Source organism: Ranitomeya variabilis, chromosome 2 (genome assembly GCF_051348905.1).
Source record: "Ranitomeya variabilis isolate aRanVar5 chromosome 2, aRanVar5.hap1, whole genome shotgun sequence".
NCBI lineage: Eukaryota > Metazoa > Chordata > Amphibia > Anura > Dendrobatidae > Ranitomeya > Ranitomeya variabilis.
In genome coordinates, this window is record NC_135233.1 from 469,143,171 (window position 1) to 469,169,440 (window position 26,270).

At 45.6% G+C, this 26,270-nt stretch overlaps 1 protein-coding gene across 1 annotated transcript in view; it reads right to left on the reverse strand.

Annotated features, from left to right (window-relative positions):
- The window catches only part of LOC143806785 (solute carrier family 22 member 6-A-like), a 56,513-nt gene that overhangs the window by 20,497 nt on the left and 9,746 nt on the right, over window positions 1-26,270 (reverse strand). Inside the window, exons 4-5 of the mRNA XM_077287694.1 lie at window positions 10,357-10,525; window positions 1,768-1,891 (exon numbers count right to left, since the gene is read on the reverse strand). Of these exons, the coding sequence (XP_077143809.1) occupies window positions 1,768-1,891; window positions 10,357-10,525 (293 nt within the window). The remainder of the gene's footprint in view (window positions 1-1,767; window positions 1,892-10,356; window positions 10,526-26,270) is intronic.

Here is a 26,270-nt window from a genome sequence, read left to right on the forward strand (position 1 = left end):
TTTTCTCCTTGGCCCAGGTAAGACACTTCTGGCGTTGTCTATTGGTTATGAATGGCTTGACAGAAGGAATGCGACACTTGTAGCCCATGTCCTGGATACGTCTGTGTGTGGTGGCTCTTGAAGCAATGACGCCAGCAGTAGTCCACTCCTTGTGAAACTACACCAAATTTTTGAATGGCCTTTTCTTAACATTCCTTTCAATGCTGCAGTTATCCCGGTTGCTTGTGCACCTTTTTCTACCACACTTTTTCCTTCCGCTCAACTTTCCATTAATATGCTTGGATACAGCACTCTGTGAACAGCCAGCTTTTTTAGCAATGACATTTTGTGGCTTACCCTCCTCGTGGAGTGTGTCAATGACTGCCTTCTGGACATCTGTCAAGTCAGCAGTCTTCCCCATGATTGTGGAACTACTGAAACAGACGAAGGGACCTTTATAAACACTTAGGAAGCCTTAACAGGTGTTTTTGTCAATTATTCTAATTTACTGAGATATTGACTTTTCAGTTTTCATTGGCTGTAAGCCATAATCATCAACATTAACAGAAATAAACGCTGGAAATAGATCGCTCTGTTTGTAATGACTATATATAATATACGAGTTTCACTTTTTGTATTGAAGAACTGAAATAAATTCACTTTCTGATGATATTCTAATTTTGTGAGAAGCCCCTGTATATGTTTAGTTACCCTTTAAGTGTTTAATAAGTTAAGGCCACGTTCACATGGTCAGTATTTGATCAGTATTTTACATCAATATTCATAATCCAAAACTAGGAGTGGAACAATCAGAGGAAAAGTATAATAGAAACTCGTCACCACTTCTGCATTTATCACCCACTCCTGGTTTTGGCTCACAGATACTGATGTAAAAAACTGACCAAATACTGAAGGTGTGAACATGGCCTTAAGCTCTCCTCCATGGTCTAGTGCCTTTACAGACAGACATGAGAGCTGCACAGCAGTGGCCGCTTACTTGACACCGAGGGCTCATCCAAGCGTACATTTTTGTGTGCGAGTCTTATTGGTGTTTTTCACAGTTAGCACTGATGCCTATGACAGTATATGGGCCTATGAGACTGTTTACATGTCTGCAATTCTTTGTGGCCCACGCAAAATTGCAAAGACGTATCTGATTTTAATCCGTGTCAGATTAAAATCGGCAATGCGAGTCTATGCCATCCGAGTGCTGTCCATTGTTCACGGACTGCTACATAGGAAAAGATGGAGAAACCTTTTCATTATTGGTTTCTCATCTGAGAAAAACTGATGAAACTTGGCTCAAACTCCGATGGGTAAAAGGTAACATTGGCCAAACTCTGATGAAACTCGGGCCAAGAAAATCACTGACTTATGCTTATGACTTCCTAAGGCTTCGTTCCCACAATGAGTTTTTGGTGATTTTTTTTATGCTGCTTATGCAAGTAGCCTTTTTGACTTAATGGGTGCAGAAAACCTGCAACATCAAAAACTTTCTACAGCTCATCATGTGAACTTACCTTTACTCTCCAAGTGTACTTTTTTTTTCCGAGGACGCCTTTGCCAGTCAGACTTGCAGTTTTGAGACAAACTTGCAGGACCTGTAGGACAACTCCCTCTCTTTTTTTTGGGTGCAAACTCCCAAATAGTTTAGTAAAGTTTGCAATTACAACATGACCCCCCGAGTGCCCCATAAACTATTCTTCTATGATAGCAGATTACATAACACAGTATCAGTATTAGATTATAGGTTAGGAATAAATAGGATTACAAGTACTGGAACGTTACCTTCTCTGATAGCTTTTTCCCTTCCTCTGCCTTTCCATTGATCCTGGCTACTCTTTGTAGATTTCTCAGTGCCTGATGGGACCGGCCATTCATGATGAGCCATCGGGCAGATTCTGGAACACAACTGTATCACACAGGAGAACATTATATACAATGGCGACCAGCTGGAACCTTGGGCAGATAATGCTGTATAGTGACTGCGCAATCACTATTATTGCATTAATATAAACAGTATATTACAGCAAATACCACTTATCATGTGCTCTACAAGGGTAAGGCCAAGCGGTATAGTTGCAACTCTGTGTCGACAGTCCAATTTTTGCATAGACAAACATTCTTTTGCAGTACATTTTTGGATGCATGACTCAAATTTAAAGGGTTATTCCAAGAAGTAAAAGTTATCCCTCACCCGACTGATGGGATAGGGAATATGTTAGTGATTTTATTAGGGTTGAACAATTAATATAAATGTTCAATTCTCTAGTTGCCTACTCCTGGCCTAATGGATATTGATCATGTGCACTAAAGAAATACACCAGACACAGTCAGCTGTAACTCTCCTTGATCAATGTGTGGCTCAGCTCCAAGAAGGGATTTTATTAGTCAAACACAATGTTATATATCTCCTGTAAGGGGGCTCGGTTAGCTCTAAAATGGGAGTGATCGGATGTATTCCATTGGTTAGTGGGTTGGGCATGAGCAAGTCCATGGGCGGATCCATGAGGTCATCAAGGTGGGTTGGTCCGTGAGGTCATCAGAGTGGGCGTCGCTGTGGGTGGATCCATGAGGTCATCAGAGTGGGCGTCATCTTGGATACCAGACCGCATGGTCTGCTGAGACAGGAAATGGCAGCCATCTTCAGTGTCTTCATTGTTCATATACCAGAGCACACGGCTCTGGTAGAGGAGATGGCAGCCATCTTAAGTGTCTTACTTTGTCTGAGGAAAACTTATGTAAGGTTAAACAATACATGTTATAGGTTGCTTTCCTCAATTACCTTATGTGTTGAGGTTAATTAAGTATTTGATCTTATGGCTCTCCTCAACAGTCCCCCCTAAATACTTTATTAACCTTTTCTTTTATCTTGATCCCACGGTGGTTCCCTAACCCACCGATGTTAAGTGTTATTATGACATCAGAGAATGTGTGACTAATTATGGGTATACTGCAGAGGTATATCAGAGCGCGTTACCAGTGTCCTCGGGACTTCCCAACCTGCTGGATCTATTACTCTCCAATCTCCCATCTCCATGGTTACTTAGAGTAAAATACACATGCGACTAACCCTGATGTACACATCCTAGATCTGACCATCTTGCCCGGGAGGGGGAATTGGAGTTTTCACCAGTTTGAGACAAGTTTTCCCTTGTGGAAAACCTCCCTTTGTAGCTGGACTTTGACAAGCAGGTCAGATCCTACTCTGTCCCTAACTGTCTAACAAGTTTATAATGTGAGAGATGGATCCAGGAGGCGCTCAGCAACCCTGACTGAAGTATGAGGAGTCAGGAGCACTTGGTAGGGGCCCTCAAATCTCGACTCCAGGGATGTCTTTCTGATGAACTTCTTTACCAGCATGTAGTCACCAGGTTAGAAAGTATGGGTACCTTCACTGGAATCTGGACCTGGAATGGATGATAAAACTCGTACATGTGTTACTGACAGTTCTTTAGTAACAACAATTAACAACAATTACAGAATTTACAAGAGTATCACTTCCCAAGGCTAGCTGTTGTGGAAAATATTGACCCAATCTTGGAGGCCCCCCAAAAAGAATCTTGTATGGTGTGAGTTTAGTGGGACCCCTTGGAGTGTTTCTGACTGAGTATAAGGCAACGTGCAAAATGTCTGTCCAAGTCTGACCTCCTAACTGGCTTTCAGTATTTTATTTTTGAAGGTGCCATTCAGTGTTTCTACTTTCCCACTGCTATGTAGGTGATATGGAGTATGTAAACCCAAATCAGCTCCCACCAGTGTCCATAGTTCCTTAGTCAGTGCTGCAGTAAACGCAGGTCCTTGGTCACTCTCAATTACCTCTGGGACCCCATATCTGCTTACTACTTCATGCATCAGTCTCTTAACAGTCACTCTGGCAGTCATGTTGGTTACTGGCTAGGCTTCGGGCCATCCTGAGAACATGTCAGTCACTACCAGTACATACTCGTACTTCCCTGCTTTTGGCATTCGAATGTGGTCAATCTGAAAGGGATAAAGTGGTTTAGCCAAATGTTTCTGAGTAACTTTCTGAGGCGGTGCTGGATTGCATGTTGCACACACAAGGCAGGACTTGAAATAATTTTGGGTGACAGTAGAGATCCCAGGTGCCATATAAATCTTCCAATCAGGTCATTCATCCGATTCTTGCCTCTGTGGGTGATACCGTGTGCCCATTCTGTCACTGAGGGGTACAGATTACGGGGTAGACCTTTGTGTTCACCCTCCAGACTCCATCTTCATCCTTTTTTAGCTCCTCCTTCTTGCCATGACTTATTTTCATCATCTGATGTCTTGTCTTGATGTAGATGGATAATCCTCATAAGAGAGGCTTTAGTCCCTTCTTCAGTGTCTTGTGACACGTACACCGCTGCTTTCTCTTTCCTAAATGGATCCACAGCATAGGTTTTTTCTGTTTTGTCAGCAAAGAAGTTCCCCCTTGCTTCTGGAGAATCCAATCTCCCGTGAGCTTTGATCTTGATTACTGCAACCTCCAAAGGTAGATCTAGAGCGACCACAAGTTCTTGCATGGTAGCAGCATGTTTTACAGGAGTTCCACTGGACGTTAGGTATCCTCTGGCTGCCCAGATACTGCCGAAGTCATGAGCCACTCCAAAAGCGTATCTTGAATCCGTATAGATGTTGACCACCTTCTCCGTCGCTTCCTGACAAGCCAGTGTCAAAGCTTTAAGTTCCGCTTCTTGTGCAGACATGTGCGGTGGTAGCGATCCAGCTGAGATGATCTGGTCATGTGTAACCACGGCATATCCCGTATGGAATCTTCCTGTTTCATCTGCAAATCTGGAACCATCAGTGAAGAATGTCAGGTCAGCATGTGGGAGTGGGTCTTCAGACACGTTTTTCTTGGAGGCTGCTTCTTCCTGCATTTGTTCGAGACAGTCATGATCCTCTGAGTGTGTAGAGGCATCTTCTCCGAGAGCATCAGTATCATCCACATCCCCCCTGGAAAGAGGAAGCAGCGTGGACAGTTTGAAGATGCTGCAGCGGACAAGAGTGACATTATCCGGAACCAAGAGCCAACGTTGGAGTCTCATATGACGCTATAGCGACAGGTGTTTAGGTTGAGTCTGGCCTAAAATAGCTTTTATGTCGTGTGGAGCCATTAAGAGAACCGGATGTCCTAAGATGATATCAGAAGTTTTGTCCAGAAGCATATGTGCAGCATGAACAGCTCTGAGGCAAGTCGGGGAAGCTTGAGACACAGAGTCCAGGCGGGCAGAGTAGTAGCCGATTGGTCTTGTTCTTCCCCCATGTTTTTGTGCTAGGACTCCGGAAGCATGTCCTGCTACTTCACTGACAAACAAGTAAAAAGGTAGTTGATAATTTGGGATTCCAAGAGCTGGTGCAGACTGTATGGCCTGTTTAAGAGCGTAGAAAGCTTCCACGGATTTAGTACATAGTGGAAACGCTGACGTCTTGAGGTCATCGTACAATGGCTGCATCAGCTTTGAGGCATCTGGAAACCTTTGGCAACAATAATAATTGATAGGTCAGCCAACTCATCCGAGGCCCTTGTCTTAGGTTCTTGGCAGAACTCAACACCAGAGTCCCATGTCTCGTCATGCTCCTGTAGAAAGGCATCGGCTGTTTTTCTGGATCTAGAACTTGGTTCAACAGAGTAGCAGCTTGCTGGGGTGTAAACTTGACATAGATGGTGGGCTCCTCAGACATGAGCATTGGCACTGTTGGCGGTGGCACCTGAAGCGGGAGTAGAGATGGCACCGGGAGTGCAGATGTAGTCCCTTGTGTATGAGGAGCCGGAGGAGGTAACAGTCCTGGAATGAAGGGCTCTATTTGGGCAGCTCCAGTATCATGGTATGGGCTCCAGGTGACGCAGGCAGTCTTAAAAGCTTTAACAGTCCTGTCCTCATTAATGCGAGTTATTGCTGCACGAAGTTGTTGAGCACTAACGTCTGGATGAATAGGGTCATAAGTAGGGGTCACAGCATGTATGATCATTCTACACAGGAAGATTGCCAGCTTTAGTCACCGCTATGTCCCCAACAGCTATCTGACCACGTGACTCAACAATGATTTGACTGTCAGCTTGAATAGTCGCCCCTCCTGCTTCCACTATAGCTCTAGCTACACCTCCATTGTGCTCTAACCGAGAATTGGCAGCATTAACAATAGCGTCTGTCTCCAATGTTGTTATGTCACCCTTTCCCACCACTAACAAGGGTCCCTCAGGAAGTTCTTTTTCAAAAATAGGTTGCCAACATTCCCTCCCCTTTGTGCTTCCTGTGCTATTGGTATCCCCCTCCCACATTGAGCCCCCCCTTGATACAGTCGCCACCGTCCCATACAGGTGTGCGCTTGGCTGCGAGACAGCCCGTGAGGTACTGGGCATAGGGTTATGTAGGCTGCGTGAGAGTGCTGTTGTGGAAGCATTGGGAGGAGAGGCTGCTGCTTGGAGCATCTCATGTGGGTGTGCGGCTAAATTGGCAGTGGAAGTGACAGTAGAAAGGGTAGGTGCTGGGGACGATCCAGGTGGGAGGACTGCTGGATTCACAACAGGAGTGATAGAGGAAAGGGTTGGTGCCCCATTGGAAACACTGAGATAGGAAACATGGGTAAAGCCTTTTTATTTCCTGAAGGAATATAGTATTGGCTATCAGTGGTCATTACTGGGTAACAAGGATTTAGCGAAGTGGTGTGTAGCCTTTGTCTGAGATGTTCACCACCAGAACCAGCACATTCGCCATCCACAACATGGCCGCCGTCAGAATTATATTTACCACCAACAAGATGGCCGCCATCAGAATTATATTTACCACCAACAAAATGGCTGCCGTCAGAATTGTATTTACCACCAACAAAATGGCTGCCGTCAGAATTGTATTTACCACCAACAAAATGGCTGCCGTCAGAACTATATTTACCACCAACAAAATGGCTGCCGTCAGAATTGTATTTACCACCAACAAAATGGCTGCCGTCAGAATTGTATTTACCACCAACAAAATGGCTGCCGTCAGAATTGTATTTACCACCAACAAAATGGCTGCCGTCAGAATTGTATTTACCACCAACAAAATGGCTGCCGTCAGAACTATATTTACTACCAACAAAATGGCCGCCATCAGAATTATATTTACCACCAATAAAATGGCCGCCGTCAGAATTATATCTACCACCAATAAAATGGCCGCCGTCAGAATTATATTTGGCACATGGCTCTGGGCCACCATTTTGGCTGCTTTTACATTTAACACATTCGCCATTAACAAAATGGCCGCCATTACATTTACCACATGGCTCTGGGCCACCATTTTGGCTGCTATCACATTTAACACATTCGCCATTAACAAAATGGTTTTGTAATACACAACTCAAAACTCTATTCTTTCTATTCCTTTTCTCTTCTACCCAATTTCCAATTTTTCCTTTTTTTTTTTTTTTTTATATACAGACTTTCAGAGACTCTTTCTCCTGTCCTAGCAATAGACAACAATCCATTATCTTCTAGGATACCTTTTCTTTTTTTTTTTCAAGACAAGCTTCCACTCCAGGGGCTGTAACCATCCCCCTTCTGGCATTCCACACAATTTCCACTAATGTGCATGAGTCTAACTTGCCATCTGAATTTGGCTTAGTGCCCATACGGCAGAACTGCATTACTTTCTCCATCTTTCTATAGATACACAGTATATATATCTATCTATCTATCAAGATAACAAACACCAAACAAACAATAAGACGGGGGAGATGACTCAAACCTGAGATTCTAAAGGGAACTGAGTCTGCAGTACCCAGTTCCTATTGCTTCTTGTCACGTGGTCCCTGTCTGACTTCCGTGCTCCGTACTTTACAAACCAATTATTCCCTACTTTGTCAAATTGCTCCCTAACTTACCGGTCCCCGTGCAGAGTCACTCACTCGATGTCACGGGGCAAAAAAAAGGAAAACTATAAATTTAATTGGCTCAAACTGAGTCAATCACTCCAAGCTTTGATGAGCCGCTACACAATTTATTATGCCCGAACTGAGCCAATTCGCTCCAAGATTTACCGGGCCCCCCCTAGGCCGAGTCAATCACTCAAGGTCCTAGTCTTACTTGTACAGAACTGAAAATCTTATCACAGGCGACAACCGTATACCACAGACAAAAATTATTTTTCTACACTTGCTTGCTTTCCTTCTCTATAAAAAAACCTGCTTATCCCGTTCTCCACATGCTTTTCTTTCTGTAAACACTTGCTCATTCTTTCCTAGAATCCTGCTATTCCTGTTCCAAACACAATGCTTTTCCTTCTCTAAAAACAAACCTGTTTTTCCTGTTTTATCACTTACCTCTAGCCCTATGTAAACACTTGCTTTTTTTTTTTTTTTCTTAGAAACCTGCTTTGTCTGTCCTTACACAATACTTCTCTTTTCTATTTGTCATCTCCCCTCTTCACAACATGTAACAGGCAGTAGGCAACTAGAACATGTGACGGTTCTTGCAATTAAATGACCAGCAGCGGAGATACCCTTTCTGCCGTCTTACAGATACCAAGAAAACCGGACACGGTCAGGCAATCTGCACAGGATACCCCGAAAGACACAGGTAAAGACTACAGATTATAAAAATCAGCAGACTTACCGTGTTCTGTTAAGGAGTTGATCAGTCTCCAGGTTCGGGGTACTCAGTGCATCCAGCCGTTCCACCCGCCGGTCCTCACGGTTCAGGGCTCTTCCTCTGCTGGCCCCAGGTTGGGCGGCCAAATATTAGGGTTGAACAATTAATATAAATGTTCAATTCTCTAGTTGCCTACTCCTGGCCTAATGGATATTGATCATGTGCACTAAAGAAATACACCAGACACAGTCAGCTGTAACTCTCCTTGATCAATGTGTGGCTCAGCTCCAAGAAGGGATTTTATTAGTCAAACACAATGTTATATATCTCCTGTAAGGGGGCTCGGTTAGCTCTAAAATGGGAGTGATCGGATGTATTCCATTGGTTAGTGGGTTGGGCATGAGCAAGTCCATGGGCGGATCCATGAGGTCATCAAGGTGGGTTGGTCCGTGAGGTCATCAGAGTGGGCGTCGCTGTGGGTGGATCCATGAGGTCATCAGAGTGGGCGTCATCTTGGATACCAGACCGCATGGTCTGCTGAGACAGGAAATGGCAGCCATCTTCAGTGTCTTCATTGTTCATATACCAGAGCACACGGCTCTGGTAGAGGAGATGGCAGCCATCTTAAGTGTCTTACTTTGTCTGAGGAAAACTTATGTAAGGTTAAACAATACATGTTATAGGTTGCTTTCCTCAATTACCTTATGTGTTGAGGTTAATTAAGTATTTGATCTTATGGCTCTCCTCAACAATTTTTGTTTAGTTTTTTTTCCACTGAATCCAGAGAACTGAGATCAGAAGAGCCCCATCTAGAATGGAGCAAAGGTGCACAAATTCTGTTCCATTCATTGTCAATAGGAATGGCGGAGAAAGAGGAGTACAGTGCCTGGCTATCTCCAATGAATGTCTGATAATTGAGCTTGCGCTTCTCCACTTGGCAGAGTCTCGTTCCTAGCGGCTGGACCTTCAGCTATCAGTAAGTAATCCCCTATTCCATGGCTAGGGTATAACTTTCATCCCTGGGAGTACCCCGTTAATAGACCAATGAAATCAACATGGGATACCTGTGGTAAGGACCCTGCAAAACAACATGCCATAAAAAAACCCACACTGTCAAAACTGTGCTGTATTATGCAAAAACTGCGGCAGAGCTGTAATGTCTTACCCTAAGGGCTCATGCGGATATCTGTGAATCTTGGTCCAAGCGAGAACCGCAATACACGGACTGGACGCGATTCTCCCGACCTGAGCACGGCAGCCTCGTAGAAACCTATGAAACTGACATGCTCGGGTTGGGAGACCCCCGGCTATTCCGTGCATTACAGTCCATGCTTGGACCAGTTTGTATAGACATCTGCATGAACCCTAAAGCTGCATTTATCCTAATAGATAAAAAGAAATGTGGTCAAGACGAAGATGTAACATTAGAGGCCATAAATTAAAGTAAATAGGTAACAACGTAATTAGGCTCGGACTGGCCCCCAGGAGGACAGGGGAATCCTCCGGTAGGCCACCTCTGTAAAGAAGTGTTAATAAGTAGTGATATTACACTTAATTCATTGCAGATAAAAGGTATCATATAATCATTCATTAAACAAGCTAGCTACATTAATATGACAAAGAAGCAAAAGTAAATTTGTGCATTATGGTCAGGGTATTTTTGCATGTAGCTGAAGAATCAATATTACTGGTAGGCCTTTGCCATCCCAGTCTAACGTAATACATGATCACTGCTGAGTGGGAGCTACTTGCTATTGTACATTTCCAGTCTTCATTTTTGGAATATACATCCTTACCATGAGGTCAAGAAGAAGATGTAATACGGTGCAGAAACACTAAACTGAAGCCATCGCCAGTCTCGAACCACATATGCAATTCCTGCCAGAGCGAGCTGTCCACATGTAAAACCATAAGCAAAGAGTGTGCCGACCAGAGTCCGGCCTCTGGGTGCCGTCCATTCTAGACCTGCAAAAGAGAATACTTTTGGCTGACTTTCAGTGTCAGACGTTACACTGATTTCAATGCATATTCTAGTCCTAGAAACTCTTTAAAAGGTACCGGAGTTTTACTTTCTAATCTGAGATCTGGATGATGTAGGGGCGGAGGTCCTGATTCCAGCAATGTTTCACTTACTGGTCTGCATACTGTCATTTAGCTCCAATCACAGATTTCTCTGCTGCTGATCTAGCAGAGCTTGGAATGCTGAGCCTTATAAAACCCCGCCCACATCACTGATTGGAAGAAAGCTACCAATGAGTGGTGGGGGCAGGGTTTACAAAGCACTTGACTAGGAGGCATGAAACACCTAGTCCTTTAGTGATAATCTCTTGGTGATAAAACACTGTTTTTATAGAAACAGCAACACACATCCTATTAAGAGACACATCGCAGGAAACAGGGTCTCAGCCCCGACATCATGCAGCACTCAGATTACTTAGAAAAAACCTACTGAAAGTTTCCCTTTAACCCCTTCCCGACCCATGACGCCACGTAGGCGTCATGAAAACCCGTGCCAATCCGACCCATGACGCCTATTGTTATGACCCCAATGGCGAGGGTCTCAGAGGAACGTGGAAGTCTGCAGAATACAAAAATCCAGCTCATAGGGCAGTGGTAACTGGGTTGACCATATATCTACTCCTAACGCCAACACTAGAAGTAGCCGGGGATCATTCCTACGTTGATTCTAGATGACACGCTCCAGCCGGAGAATCTAGCTACCCCTAGTAGAGGAAAACAAAAGACCTTTCTTGCCTCCAGAGAAGGGGACCCCAAAGCTGGATAGAAGCCCCCCACAAATAATAACGGTGAGGTAAGAGGAAATGACAAACACAGAAATGAACCAGGTTTAGCACAGAGAGGCCCGCTAACTGATAGCAGAATAAAGAAAGGTAACTTATATGGTCAACAAAAACCCTATCAAAATCCACACTGGAAATTCAAGAACCCCCGAACCGTCTAACGGTCCGGGGGGAGAACACCAGCCCCCTAGAGCTTCCAGCAAAGGTCAGGATATAGATTTGGAACAAGCTGGACAAAAATACAAAACCAAAACAAATAGCAAAAAGCAAAAGGCAGACTTAGCTGATATAACTGGAACCAGGATCAGTAGACAAGAGCACAGCAGACTAGCTCTGATAACTACGTTGCCAGGCATTGAACTGAAGGTCCAGGAAGCTTATATAGCAACACCCCAAACTAACGACCCAGGTGCGGATAAAAGGAATGACAGAAAAACCAGAGTCAAAAAACTAGTAACCACTAGAGGGAGCAAAAAGCAAATTCACAACAGTACCCCCCCCTTAGTGAGGGGTCACCGAACCCTCACCACGACCACCAGGGCGATCAGGATGAGCGGCATGAAAGGCACGAACTAAATCGGCCGCATGAACATCAGAGGCGAGCACCCAGGAATTATCCTCCTGACCATAGCCCTTCCACTTGACCAGGTACTGAAGCCTCCGCCTGGAGAGGCGAGAATCCAAGATCTTCTCCACCACGTACTCCAACTCGCCCTCAACCAACACCGGAGCAGGAGGCTCAGCAGAAGGAACTACAGGCACAATGTACCGCCGCAACAAGGACCTATGAAATACATTGTGAATAGCAAACGACACAGGAAGATCCAGACGAAAAGATACAGGATTAAGGATTTCCAATATCTTGTAAGGCCCAATAAAACGAGGTTTGAATTTGGGAGAGGAGACCTTCATAGGAACAAAGCGGGAAGAAAGCCATACCAAATCCCCAACGCGTAGTCGGGGACCCACACCGCGGCGGCGGTTGGCAAAGCGCTGAGCCCTCTCCTGTGACAACTTCAAGTTGTCCACCACATGATTCCAGATCCGCTGCAACCTATCCACCACAGAATCCACCCCAGGACAGTCAGAAGGCTCCACATGACCCGAAGAAAAGCGAGGATGGAAACCAGAGTTGCAGAAAAAAGGCGAAACCAAGGTGGCGGAACTAGCCCGATTATTAAGGGCAAACTCAGCCAACGGCAAGAATGTCACCCAATCGTCCTGATCAGCAGAGACAAAACACCTCAAATAAGCCTCCAAAGTCTGATTGGTTCGCTCCGTCTGTCCATTAGTCTGAGGATGGAAAGCAGACGAAAACGACAAATCAATGCCCATCCTACTACAAAAGGATCGCCAGAACCTGGAAACGAACTGGGATCCTCTGTCCGACACAATATTCTCAGGGATGCCGTGCAAACGAACCACGTTCTGGAAAAACACAGGAACCAGATCGGAAGAGGAAGGCAGCTTAGGCAAAGGAACCAAATGGACCATCTTTGAGAAGCGATCACATATCACCCAGATAACGGACATGCCCTGAGATAGCGGAAGATCAGAAATGAAATCCATGGAGATATGTGTCCAAGGTCTCTTCGGGACAGGCAAGGGCAAGAGCAAACCGCTGGCACGAGAACAGCAAGGCTTAGCTCGAGCGCAAGTCCCACAGGACTGCACAAATGACCGCACATCCCTTGACAAGGAAGGCCACCAAAAGGACCTGGCCACCAGATCTCTGGTGCCAAAAATTCCCGGGTGACCTGCCAACACCGAGGAATGAACCTCGGAAATGACTCTGCTGGTCCACTTATCCGGGACAAACAGTCTGTCAGGTGGACAAGACTCAGGCCTATCAGCCTGAAATCTCTGCAACACACGTCGCAGATCCGGAGAAATAGCTGACAAGATAACTCCATCTTTAAGAATACCAACAGGATCAGCGACTCCAGGAGCATCAGGCACAAAGCTCCTAGAAAGAGCATCGGCCTTCACATTCTTTGAACCTGGTAAATACGAGACAACAAAATCAAAGCGGGAGAAAAACAATGACCAGCGGGCCTGTCTCGGATTAAGGCGTTTAGCAGACTCGAGATACATCAGATTTTTGTGATCAGTCAAGACCACCACACGATGCTTAGCACCCTCGAGCCAATGACGCCACTCCTCAAATGCCCATTTCATGGCCAACAACTCCCGATTGCCCACATCATAATTTCGCTCGGCAGGCGAAAACTTCCTAGAGAAAAAGGCACAAGGTTTCATAACAGAGCAACCAGGGCCTCTCTGCGACAAAACGGCCCCTGCTCCAATCTCTGAAGCATCCACCTCAACCTGAAAGGGAAGTGAGACATCGGGCTGGCACAAAACAGGCGCCGAAGTAAACCGGCGTTTCAACTCCTGGAAAGCCTCCACGGCAGCAGGAGCCCAGTTAGCTACATCTGAGCCCTTCTTGGTCATATCCGTCAAAGGTTTCACAATGCTAGAAAAATTAGCGATAAAACGACGGTAGAAGTTAGCGAAGCCCAAGAACTTCTGAAGACTCTTAACTGACGAGGGCTGAGTCCAATCAAGAATAGCTCGGACCTTGACTGGGTCCATCTCCACAGCAGAAGGGGAAAAAATGAACCCCAAAAAGGGAACCTTCTGTACACCAAAGAGACACTTTGAGCCCTTGACAAACAAAGAATTTTCACGCAAAATTTTAAAGACCAACCTGACCTGCTCCACATGCGAATCCCAATTATCAGAAAAAACCAAAATATCATCCAGATAAACAATCAAAAATTTATCCAGATACTTCCGGAAAATGTCATGCATAAAGGACTGAAAAACTGAAGGCGCATTGGAGAGCCCAAAAGGCATCACCAAGTACTCAAAATGACCTTCGGGCGTATTGAATGCGGTTTTCCATTCATCACCTTGCTTAATGCGCACAAGGTTGTACGCACCACGAAGGTCTATCTTGGTGAACCACTTGGCACCTTTAATCCGGGCAAACAAGTCAGACAACAGCGGTAAAGGATACTGAAATTTGACAGTGATCTTATTTAAAAGCCGATAATCAATACAAGGTCTCAAAGATCCGTCCTTTTTTGCCACAAAAAAGAATCCCGCACCAAGAGGGGAAGAAGACGGACGAATATGTCCTTTCTCCAGAGACTCCTTGATATATGAACGCATAGCGGTATGTTCAGGTACCGACAGATTAAACAGTCTTCCCTTAGGAAATTTACTGCCTGGGATCAAATCTATAGCACAGTCACAGTCCCTATGAGGAGGCAGTGCACTGGACTCAGACTCACTGAAGACATCCTGATAATCAGACAAATACTCCGGAACTTCCGAAGGCGTAGACGAAGCAATAGACACAGGCAGGGAATCCCCATGAATACCCCGACAGCCCCAACTTGAGACTGACATAGCCTTCCAGTCCAGGACTGGATTATGGGTCTGTAACCATGGCAGCCCTAAAACAACCAAATCATGCATTTTATGTAAAACCAGGAAACGTATCACCTCGCGGTGTTCAGGAGTCATGCACATGGTAACCTGTGTCCAATACTGCGGTTTATTTGCTGCCAATGGCGTAGCATCAATACCCCTAAGAGGAATAGGATTTTCTAATGGTTCAAGAGTAAAACCACAGTGCTTAGCAAATGACAGATCCATAAGACTCAGGGCAGCACCTGAATCTACAAACGCCATGACAGGATAAGATGACAGTGAGCAAATCAAAGTTACAGACAGAATAAATTTAGGTTGCAAATTACCAACGGTGACAGGACTAACAACCTTAGCTATACGTTTAGAGCATGCTGAGATAACATGTGTAGAATCACCACAGTAGTAGCACAAGCCATTCCGGCGTCTATGAATTTTCCGCTCATTTCTAGTCAGGATTCTATCACATTGCATTAAATCAGGTGTCTGTTCAGACAACACCATGAGGGAATTTGCGGTTTTTCTATCACATTGCACCGAATTAGGTGTCTGTTCAGACAACACCATGAGGGAATTTGCGGTTTTGCGCTCCCGCAACCGCCGGTCAATTTGAATAGCCAGTGCCATAGTATCATTCAGACCTGTGGGAATGGGAAAACCCACCATAACATTCTTAATGGCGTCAGAAAGGCCATTTCTAAAATTAGCGGCCAGTGCACACTCGTTCCAATGTGTCAGCACGGACCATTTCCGAAATTTTTGGCAATACACTTCAGCCTCGTCCTGCCCCTGAGACATAGCCAGCAAGGCCTTTTCTGCCTGAATCTCAAGATTGGGTTCCTCATAAAGTAAACCGAGCGCCAGAAAAAACGCATTAATATCAGCCAATGCCGGATCTCCTGGCGCCAGCGAAAAAGCCCAATCCTGAGGGTCGCCCCGTAAGAACGAAATAACAATTTTTACTTGCTGAGCAGAGTCTCCAGATGAACAGGGTCTCAGGGACAAAAACAACTTACAATTATTCATGAAATTCCTAAACTTAAACCTGTCTCCGGAAAACAGTTCAGGAATCGGTATTTTAGGTTCTGACCTAGGATTTCTGATAACATAGTCTTGTATGCCCTGCACACGAGTAGCCAGCTGGTCCACACTTGTAATCAAGGTCTGGACATTCATGTCTGCAGCAAGCATAGCCATTCTGAGGTAAAGGGGAAGAAGAAAAAAAAAAAAAAAAAAACCTCAGAATCTTCTTTCTTATAATCCCTCTTCTGCAATGCATTAAACATTTAATACTGGCCTGGCAAACTGTTATGACCCCAATGGCGAGGGTCTCAGAGGAACGTGGAAGTCTGCAGAATACAAAAATCCAGCTCATAGGGCAGTGGTAACTGGGTTGACCATATATCTACTCCTAACGCCAACACTAGAAGTAGCCGGGGATCATTCCTACGTTGATTCTAGATGACACGCTCCAGCCGGAGAATCTAGCTACCCCTAGTAGAGGAAAACAAAAGACCTTTCTTGCCTCCAGAGAAGGGGACCCCAAAGCTGGATAGAAGCCCCCCACAAATAATAACGGTGAGGTAAGAGGAAATGACAAACACAGAAATGAACCAGGTTTAGCACAGAGAGGCCCGCTAACTGATAGCAGAATAAATAAAGGTAACTTATATGGTCAACAAAAACCCTATCAAAATCCACACTGGAAATTCAAGAACCCCCGAACCGTCTAACGGTCCGGGGGGAGAACACCAGCCCCCTAGAGCTTCCAGCAAAGGTCAGGATATAGATTTGGAACAAGCTGGACAAAAATACAAAACCAAAACAAATAGCAAAAAGCAAAAGGCAGACTTAGCTGATATAACTGGAACCAGGATCAGTAGACAAGAGCACAGCAGACTAGCTCTGATAACTACGTTGCCAGGCATTGAACTGAAGGTCCAGGAAGCTTATATAGCAACACCCCAAACTAACGACCCAGGTGCGGATAAAAGGAATGACAGAAAAACCAGAGTCAAAAAACTAGTAACCACTAGAGGGAGCAAAAAGCAAATTCACAACAGCCTATGTGGCGTCATGGAATGATCGCGTCCCTGCAGATCGGGTGAAAGGGTTAACTCCAATTTCACCCGATCTGCAGTGACAGGGGGAGTGGTACATCAGCCCAGGGGGGGTGGCTTCACCCCCCCGTGGCTACGATCGCTCTGATTGGCTGTTGAAAGAGAAACTGCCAATCAGAGCGATTTGTAATATTTCACCTGAAAAACTGGTGAAATATTACAATCCAGCCATGGCCGATGCTGCAATATCATCGGCCATGGCTGGAAACACTGATGTGACCCCCCCCACCCCACCGATCACCCCCCCAAGCCACCGATCTGTCCCGTAGTCCCCTCCATCCTGTGCTCCGCTCCCCCGTCCTCCTGTCCGCTCCCCCCGTGCTCCTATGCCACCCCCCTGTACTCCGACGCCCCCCCCGTGCCCCGATCTCCCCCCCTTATACTTACCGAGGCTCCCGGTGCCCGTCCGTCTTCTCCATGGGCGCCGCCATCTTCCAAAATGGCGGGCGCATGCGCAGTGCGCCCGCCAAATCTGCCGGCCGGCAGATTCGTTACAAGTACATTTTGATCGCTGTGATAGGTTCTATCACAGCGATCAAAATAAAAAAATAATAAATAACCCCCCCCCCTTTATCACCCCCATAGGTAGGGACAATAATAAAAAAAAGAAAATTTTTTTTTTCTTTTTCCACTAGGGTTAGGGGTAGGGTTAGGGTTAGGGGTAGGGTTAGGGTTAGGGCATGTGCACACAGTGCGGATTTGGCTGCGGATCCGCAGCGGATTGGCCGCGGATGCGCAGCGGATTGGCCGCGGATCCGCAGCGGATTGGCCGCTGCGAATTCATAGCAGTTTTCCATGAGGTTTACAGTACCATGTAAACCTATGGAAAACCAAATCCGCTGTGCCCATGGTGCGGAAAATTCTGTGCGGAAACGCTGCGTTGTATTTTCCGCAGCATGTCAATTCTTTGTGCGAATTCCGCAGCGTTTTACACCTGTTCCTCAATAGGAATCCGCAGGTGAAATCCGCACAAAAAAACACTGGAAATCCGCTGTAAATCCGCAGCTAAAACGCAGTGCCTTTTACCTGCAGATTTTTCAAAAATCGTGCGGAAAAATCTCACACGAATCCGCAACGGGGGCACATAGCCTTAGGGTTAGGGTTGGAATTAGAGTTAGGGTTGGAATTAGGGCTAGGGCTGGAAATAGGGTTAAGATTAGGCTTGTGGTTAGGGTTACGGATAGGGTTAGGGGTGTGTTGGGGTTACAGTTGTGGTTAGGGTTGGGATTAGGGTTAGGGTTGGGATTAGGGTTAGGATTAGGGTTGGGATTAGGGTTACGGCTGTGTTGGGGTTAGGGTTGTGGTTAGGGGTGTGTTGGGGTTAGGGTTGTGATTAGGGTTATGGCTACAGTTGGAATTAGGGTTAGGGGTGTGTTGGGGTTAGCGTTGAAGTTAGAATTGAGGGGTTTCCACTGTTTAGGCACATCAGGGGTCTACAAACGTAACATGGCGCCACCATTGATTCCAGCCAATCTTGCGTTCAAAAAGTCAAATGGTGCTCCCTCCCTTCCAAGCCCCGACGTGCGCCCAAACAGTGGTTTACCGCCACATATGGGGTACCAGCGTACTCAGGACAAACTGGGCAACAACTATTGGGGTCCAATTTCTCCTGTTACCCTTGCAAAAATAAAAAATTACTTGCTAAAACATAATTTTTGAGGAAAGAACAATTATTTTTTATTTTCACGGCTCTGCGTTATAAACTTCTGTGAAACACTTGGGGGTTGAAAGTGCTCACCACACATCTAGATAAGTTCCTTGGGGGGGTCTAGTTTCCAAAATGGGGTCACTTGTGGGGTGTTTTGTTGTGAAATTGGATTCTGGGCTCCCCCGGTGGCCACTGGTGGAATTGAACTTGTGTGCATCATCCTCTCTGTTCACCTGTTCCCATCAGGATGTGGGAGTCTCTATATAACCTTGCTCCTCTGTCAGTTTCATGCTGGTCAACAATGTAATCAGAAGCCTTTCTTTGCATGTTCCTGCTACTAGACTACTCCCAGCTAAGTTGGACTTTCGTCCTTGTTTGTTTTTGCATTTTGTTCCAGTTCACAGCTGCTGTTTCGTTACTGTGTCTGGAAAGCTCTTGTGATCTGAAATTGCCACTCTGGTGTTATGAGTTAATACTAGAGTCTTAAAGTAATTTCTGGATGGTGTTTTGACAGGGTTTTCAGCTGACCATGAAAGTGCCCTTTCTGACTTCCTGCTATCTAGTAAGCGGACCTCGATTTTGCTAAACCTTTTTTCATACTACGTTTGTCATTTCATCTAAAATCACCGCCAATATATGTGGGGGCCTCTGTCCGCCTTTTGGGGAAATTTCTCTAGAGGTGAGCCAGGACTGTATTTTCCTCTGCTAGGATTAGTTAGTCCTCCGGCTGGCGCTGGGCGTCTAGGGATAAAACGTAGGCACGCTACCCGGCCACTGTTAATTGTGCGGCAGGTTTAGTTCATGGTCAGTTTAGATTCCATCTTCCAAGAGCTAGTTCTTATATATGCTGGGCTATGTTCTCTCGCCATTGAGAATCATGATAGTTTGACCGGCCAAAAAGGGTTAAATTTTTGGCTGAGAAAGGAGAGAAAAAAGAAGTCTGCTGAAAATTTTTTTTTTTTTTTCTCTCTAGTTCTGAGTGTGCTCATAATTGAATCACTTGCTAGTCTGCCTATACTGCAGCCTTCCTCTCTTTCTCTCCTTCTAATCCTTGAATGGCTCTGTGTTCACCTGTTTGAAATGGATCTTCAGAGTGTAGCTACAGGTTTGAATAATCTCGCCACGAAGGTACAAAATTTGCAAGATTTTGTTGTTCATGCACCTATGTCTGAACCTAGAATTCCTTTGCCTGAATTTTTTTCAGGGAATAGATCTTGCTTTCAAAATTTTAAAAATAATTGCAAATTGTTTTTGTCCTTGAAGTCTCGCTCTGCCGGAGATCCTGCACAGCAGGTCAGGATTGTAATTTCCTTGCTCCGGGGCGACCCTCAAGATTGGGCTTTTGCATTGACACCAGGGGATCCTGCGTTGCTGAATGTGGATGCGTTTTTTCTGGCCTTGGGGTTGCTTTATGAGGAACCTCATTTAGAGCTTCAGGCGGAAAAAGCTTTGATGTCCCTATCTCAGGGGCAAGATGAAGCTGAAATATACTGCCAAAAATTCCGTAAATGGTCTGTGCTTACTCAGTGGAATGAGTGCGCCCTGGCGGCGATTTTCAGAGAAGGTCTCTCTGATGCCATTAAGGATGTTATGGTGGGGTTCCCTGTGCCTGCGGGTCTGAATGAGTCCATGACAATGGCTATTCAGATCGATAGGCGTCTGCGGGAGCGCAAACCTGTGCACCATTTGGCGGTGTCTACTGAGAAGACGCCAGAAAATATGCAATGTGATAGAATTCTGTCCAGAAGCGAGCGGCAGAATTTTAGACGAAAAAATGGGTTGTGCTTCTATTGTGGTGATTCAACTCATGTTATATCAGCATGCTCTAAGCGTACTAAGAAGCTTGACAAGTCTGTTTCAATTAGCACTTTACAGTCTAAGTTTATTCTATCTGTGACCCTGATTTGTTCTTTATCATCTATTACCGCGGACGCCTATGTCGACTCTGGCGCCGCTTTGAGTCTTATGGATTGGTCCTTTGCCAAACGCTGTGGGTATGATTTGGAGCCTTTGGAAGCTCCTATACCTCTGAAGGGGATTGACTCCACCCCATTGGCTAGTAATAAACCACAATACTGGACACAAGTAACTATGCGTATTAATCCGGATCACCAGGAGATTATTCGCTTTCTGGTGCTGTATAATCTACATGATGTTTTGGTGCTAGGATTGCCATGGCTGCAATCTCATAACCCAGTCCTCGACTGGAAAGCTATGTCTGTGTTAAGCTGGGGATGTAAAGGGACTCATGGGGACGTACCTTTGGTTTCCATTTCATCATCTATTCCCTCTGAGATTCCTGAATTCTTGTCTATCGTGACGTTTTTGAAGAACCCAAGCTTGGTTCACTACCTCCGCACCGGGAGTGCGATTGTGCCATAGATTTGATCCCGGGTAGTAAATACCCTAAGGGTCGTTTATTTAATCTGTCTGTGCCTGAACACGCTGCTATGCGAGAATATATAAAGGAGTCCTTGGAAAAGGGACATATTCGTCCTTCGTCATCTCCCTTAGGAGCCGGTTTTTTCTTTGTGTCTAAGAAAGATGGCTCTTTGAGGCCGTGTATTGATTATCGGCTTTTGAATAAAATCACGGTTAAATATCAATATCCGTTACCACTGCTGACTGATTTGTTTGCTCGTATAAAGGGGGCCAAGTGGTTCTCTAAGATTGATCTCCGTGGGGCGTATAATTTGGTGCGAATCAAGCAGGGGGATGAGTGGAAAACCGCATTTAATACGCCCGAGGGCCACTTTGAGTATTTGGTGATGCCTTTTGGTCTTTCAAATGCCCCTTCAGTCTTCCAGTCCTTTATGCATGACATTTTCCGCGATTATTTGGATAAATTTATGATTGTGTATCTGGATGATATTCTGATTTTTTCGGATGACTGGGACTCTCATGTCCAGCAGGTCAGGAGGGTTTTTCAGGTTTTGCGGTCTAATTCCTTGTGTGTGAAGGGTTCTAAGTGCGTTTTTGGGGTTCAAAAGATTTCCTTCTTGGGATACATTTTTTCCCCCTCTTCCATCGAGATGGATCCTGTCAAGGTTCAGGCTATTTGTGATTGGACGCAACCCTCTTCTCTTAAGAGTCTTCAGAAATTTTTGGGCTTTGCTAACTTTTATCGTCGATTTATTGCTGGTTTTTCTGATGTTGTTAAACCATTGAGTGATTTGACTAAGAAGGGTGCTGATGTTGCTGATTGGTCCCCTGATGCTGTGTAGGCCTTTCGGGAGCTTAAGCGCCGCTTTTCTTCCGCCCCTGTGTTGCGTCAGCCTGATGTTGCTCTTCCTTTTCAGGTTGAGGTCGACGCTTCTGAAATCGGAGCTGGGGCGGTGTTGTCGCAGAGAAGTTCCGACTGCCCCGTGATGAGACCTTGTGCTTTTTTTTCCCGTAAATTTTCGCCCGCCGAGCGGAATTATGATATTGGGAATCGGGAGCTTTTGGCCATGAAGTGGGCTTTTGAGGAGTGGCGTCACTGGCTTGAGGGGGCCAGACATCAGGTGGTGGTATTGACTGACCACAAAAATTTAATTTACCTTGAGTCTGCCAGGCGCCTGAATCCTAGACAGGCGCGCTGGTCGTTGTTTTTCTCTCGGTTTAATTTTGTGGTGTCATACCTACCGGGTTCTAAGAATGTTAAGGCGGATGCCCTTTCTAGGAGTTTTGAGCCTGACTCCCCTGGTAATTCTGAGCCCACAGGTATCCTTAAGGATGGAGTGATATTGTCTGCCGTTTCTCCAGACCTGCGGCGGGCCTTGCAGGAGTTTCAGGCGGATAGACCGGATCGTTGCCCACCTGGTAGACTGTTTGTTCCTGATGATTGGACCAGTAGAGTCATCTCTGAGGTTCATTCTTCTGCGTTGGCAGGTCATCCTGGAATCTTTGGTACCAGGGATTTGGTGGCAAGGTCCTTCTGGTGGCCTTCCCTGTCACGAGATGTGCGAGGCTTTGTGCAGTCTTGTGACGTTTGTGCTCGGGCCAAGCCTTGTTGTTCTCGGGCTAGTGGATTGTTGTTGCCCTTGCCTATTCCGAAGAGGCCTTGGACGCACATCTCGATGGATTTTATTTCGGATCTGCCTGTTTCTCAGAAGATGTCTGTCATCTGGGTGGTGTGTGACCGTTTCTCTAAGATGGTCCATTTGGTTCCCTTGCCTAAGTTGCCTTCTTCTTCCGAGTTGGTTCCTCTGTTTTTTCAAAATGTTGTTCGTTTGCATGGTATTCCGGAGAATATCGTTTCTGACAGAGGGACCCAATTCGTGTCTAGATTTTGGCGGGCATTCTGTGCTAGGATGGGCATAGATTTGTCTTTTTCGTCTGCTTTCCATCCTCAGACTAATGGCCAGACCGAGCGGACTAATCAGACCTTGGAGACATATTTGAGGTGTTTTGTGTCTGCGGATCAGGATGATTGGGTTGCTTTTTTGCCATTGGCGGAGTTCGCCCTCAATAATCGGGCCAGCTCTGCCACCTTGGTGTCCCCGTTTTTCTGTAATTCGGGGTTTCATCCTCGATTTTCCTCCGGTCAGGTGGAATCTTCGGATTGTCCTGGAGTGGATGCTGTGGTGGAGAGGTTGCATCAGATTTGGGGGCAGGTAGTGGACAATTTGAAGTTGTCCCAGGAGAAGACTCAGCTTTTTGCCAACCGCCGTCGTCGTGTTGGTCCTCGGCTTTGTGTTGGGGACTTGGTGTGGTTGTCTTCTCGTTTTGTCCCTATGAGGGTTTCTTCTCCTAAGTTTAAGCCTCGGTTCATCGGCCCGTACAAGATATTGGAGATTCTTAACCCTGTGTCCTTCCGTTTGGACCTCCCTGCATCTTTTTCTATTCATAATGTTTTTCATCGGTCATTATTGCGCAGGTATGAGGTACCGGTTGTGCCTTCCGTTGAGCCTCCTGCTCCGGTGTTGGTTGAGGGTGAGTTGGAGTACGTTGTGGAAAAGATCTTAGACTCCCGTGTTTCCAGACGGAAACTCCAGTATCTGGTCAAATGGAAGGGATACGGTCAGGAGGATAATTCTTGGGTGACTGCCTCTGATGTTCATGCCTCCGATCTTGTCCGTGCCTTTCATAGGGCTCATCCTGATCGCCCTGGTGGTTCTGGTGAGGGTTCGGTGCCCCCTCCTTGAGGGGGGGGTACTGTTGTGAAATTGGATTCTGGGCTCCCCCGGTGGCCACTGGTGGAATTGAACTTGTGTGCATCATCCTCTCTGTTCACCTGTTCCCATCAGGATGTGGGAGTCTCTATATAACCTTGCTCCTCTGTCAGTTTCATGCCGGTCAACAATGTAATCAGAAGCCTTTCTTTGCATGTTCCTGCTACTAGACTACTCCCAGCTAAGTTGGACTTTCGTCCTTGTTTGTTTTTGCATTTTGTTCCAGTTCACAGCTGCTGTTTCGTTACTGTGTCTGGAAAGCTCTTGTGATCTGAAATTGCCACTCTGGTGTTATGAGTTAATACTAGAGTCTTAAAGTAATTTCTGGATGGTGTTTTGACAGGGTTTTCAGCTGACCATGAAAGTGCCCTTTCTGTCTTCCTGCTATCTAGTAAGCGGACCTCGATTTTGCTAAACCTTTTTTCATACTACGTTTGTCATTTCATCTAAAATCACCGCCAATATATGTGGGGGCCTCTGTCCGCCTTTTGGGGAAATTTCTCTAGAGGTGAGCCAGGACTGTATTTTCCTCTGCTAGGATTAGTTAGTCCTCCGGCTGGCGCTGGGCGTCTAGGGATAAAACGTAGGCACGCTACCCGGCCACTGTTAATTGTGCGGCAGGTTTAGTTCATGGTCAGTTTAGATTCCATCTTCCAAGAGCTAGTTCTTATATATGCTGGGCTATGTTCTCTCGCCATTGAGAATCATGATAGTGTTTCTACTGTTTAGGCACATCAGGGGCTCTGCAAATGCAACATGACGCCCGCAGACCATTCCATCAAAGTCTGCATTTCAAATGTCACTACTTCCCTTCCGAGCCCTGACGTGCGCCCAAACAGTGGTTTACCCCCACATATGGGGTACCAGCGTACTCAGGACAAACTGGGAAACAACTATTGGGGTCCAATTTCTCCTGATACCCTTGCAAAAATAAAAAATTACTTGCTAAAACATAATTTTTGAGGAAAGAACAATTATTTTTTATTTTCACGGCTCTGCGTTATAAACTTCTGTGAAACACTTGGGGGTTGAAAGTGCTCACCACACATCTAGATAAGTTCCTTGGGGGGTCTAGTTTCCAAAATGGGGTCACTTGTGGGGTGTTTCTACTGTTTAGGCACATCAGGGGCTCTGCAAATGCAACATGACGCCCGCAGACCATTCCATCAAAGTCTGCATTTCAAATGTCACTACTTCCCTTCCGAGCCCTGACGTGCGCCCAAACAGTGGTTTACCCCCACATATGGGGTACCAGCATACTCAGGAGAAACTGGACAACAACTATTGGGGTCAAATTTCTCCTGTTACCCTTGGGAAAATAAAAAATTGCTTGCTAAAACATCTTTTTTGAGGAAAGAAAAATGATTTTTTATTTTCACGGCTCTGCGTTGTAAACTTCTGTGAAGCTCTTGGGGGTTGAACGTGCTCACCACACATCTAGATAAGTTCCTTGGAGGGTCTAGTTTCCAAAATGGGGTCACTTGTGGGGGGTTTCTACTGTTTAGGCACATCAGGGGCTCTGCAAACGTAACATGATGCCCGCAGACCATTCCATCAAAGTCTGCATTCCAAAACGTCACTACTTCCCTTCCGAGCCCCGGCATGTGCCCAAACAGTGGTTTACCCCCACATATGGGGTATCAGCGTACTCAGGAGAAACTGGGCAACAACTTTTGGGGTCAAATTTCTCCTGTTACCCTTGGGAAAATTAAAAAATTCTGGGCTAAAAAAATATTTTTGAGGAAAGGAAATACATTTATTATTTTCACGGCTCTGCGTTATAAACTTCTGTGAAGCACTTGGGGGTTCAAAGTGCTCACCACACATCTAGATAAGTTCCCTTGGGGGTCTAGTTTCCAAAATGGGGTCACTTGTGGGGAGTTCCTACTGTTTAGGCACATCAGGGGCTCTGCAAACGCAACCTGACGCCCGCAGAGCATTCCATCAAAGTCTGCATTTCAAAACGTCACTACTTCCCTTCCGAACCCCGACGTGTGCCAAAACATTGGTTTACCCCCACATATGGGGTATCAGCGTACTCAGGAGAAACTGGACAACAACTTTTGGCATCCAATTTCTCCTGTTACCCTTGGGAAAATAAAAAATTGTGGGCTAAAAAATAATTTTTGAGAAAAGAAAAATTATTTTTTATTTTCATGGCTCTGCGTTATAAACTTCTGTGAAGCACTTGGGAGTTCAAAGTGCTCACCACACATCTAGATTAGTTCCTTGGGAGGTCTAGTTTCCAAAATGGGGTCACTTATGGGGGAGCTCCAATGTTTAGGCACACAAGGGCTCTCCAAACGCGACATGGTGTCCGCTAATGATTGGAGCTAATTTTCCATTCAAAAAGCCAAATGGCGTGCCTTCCCTTCCGAGCCCTGCCGTGCGCCCAAACAGTGGTTTACCCCCACATATAGGGTATCATCGTACTCAGGACAAACTGGACAACAACATTTGGGGTCCAATTTCTCCTATTACCCTTGGTAAAATAAAAAATTCCAGGCTAAAAATCATTTTTGAGGAAAGAAAAATTATTTTTTATTTTCA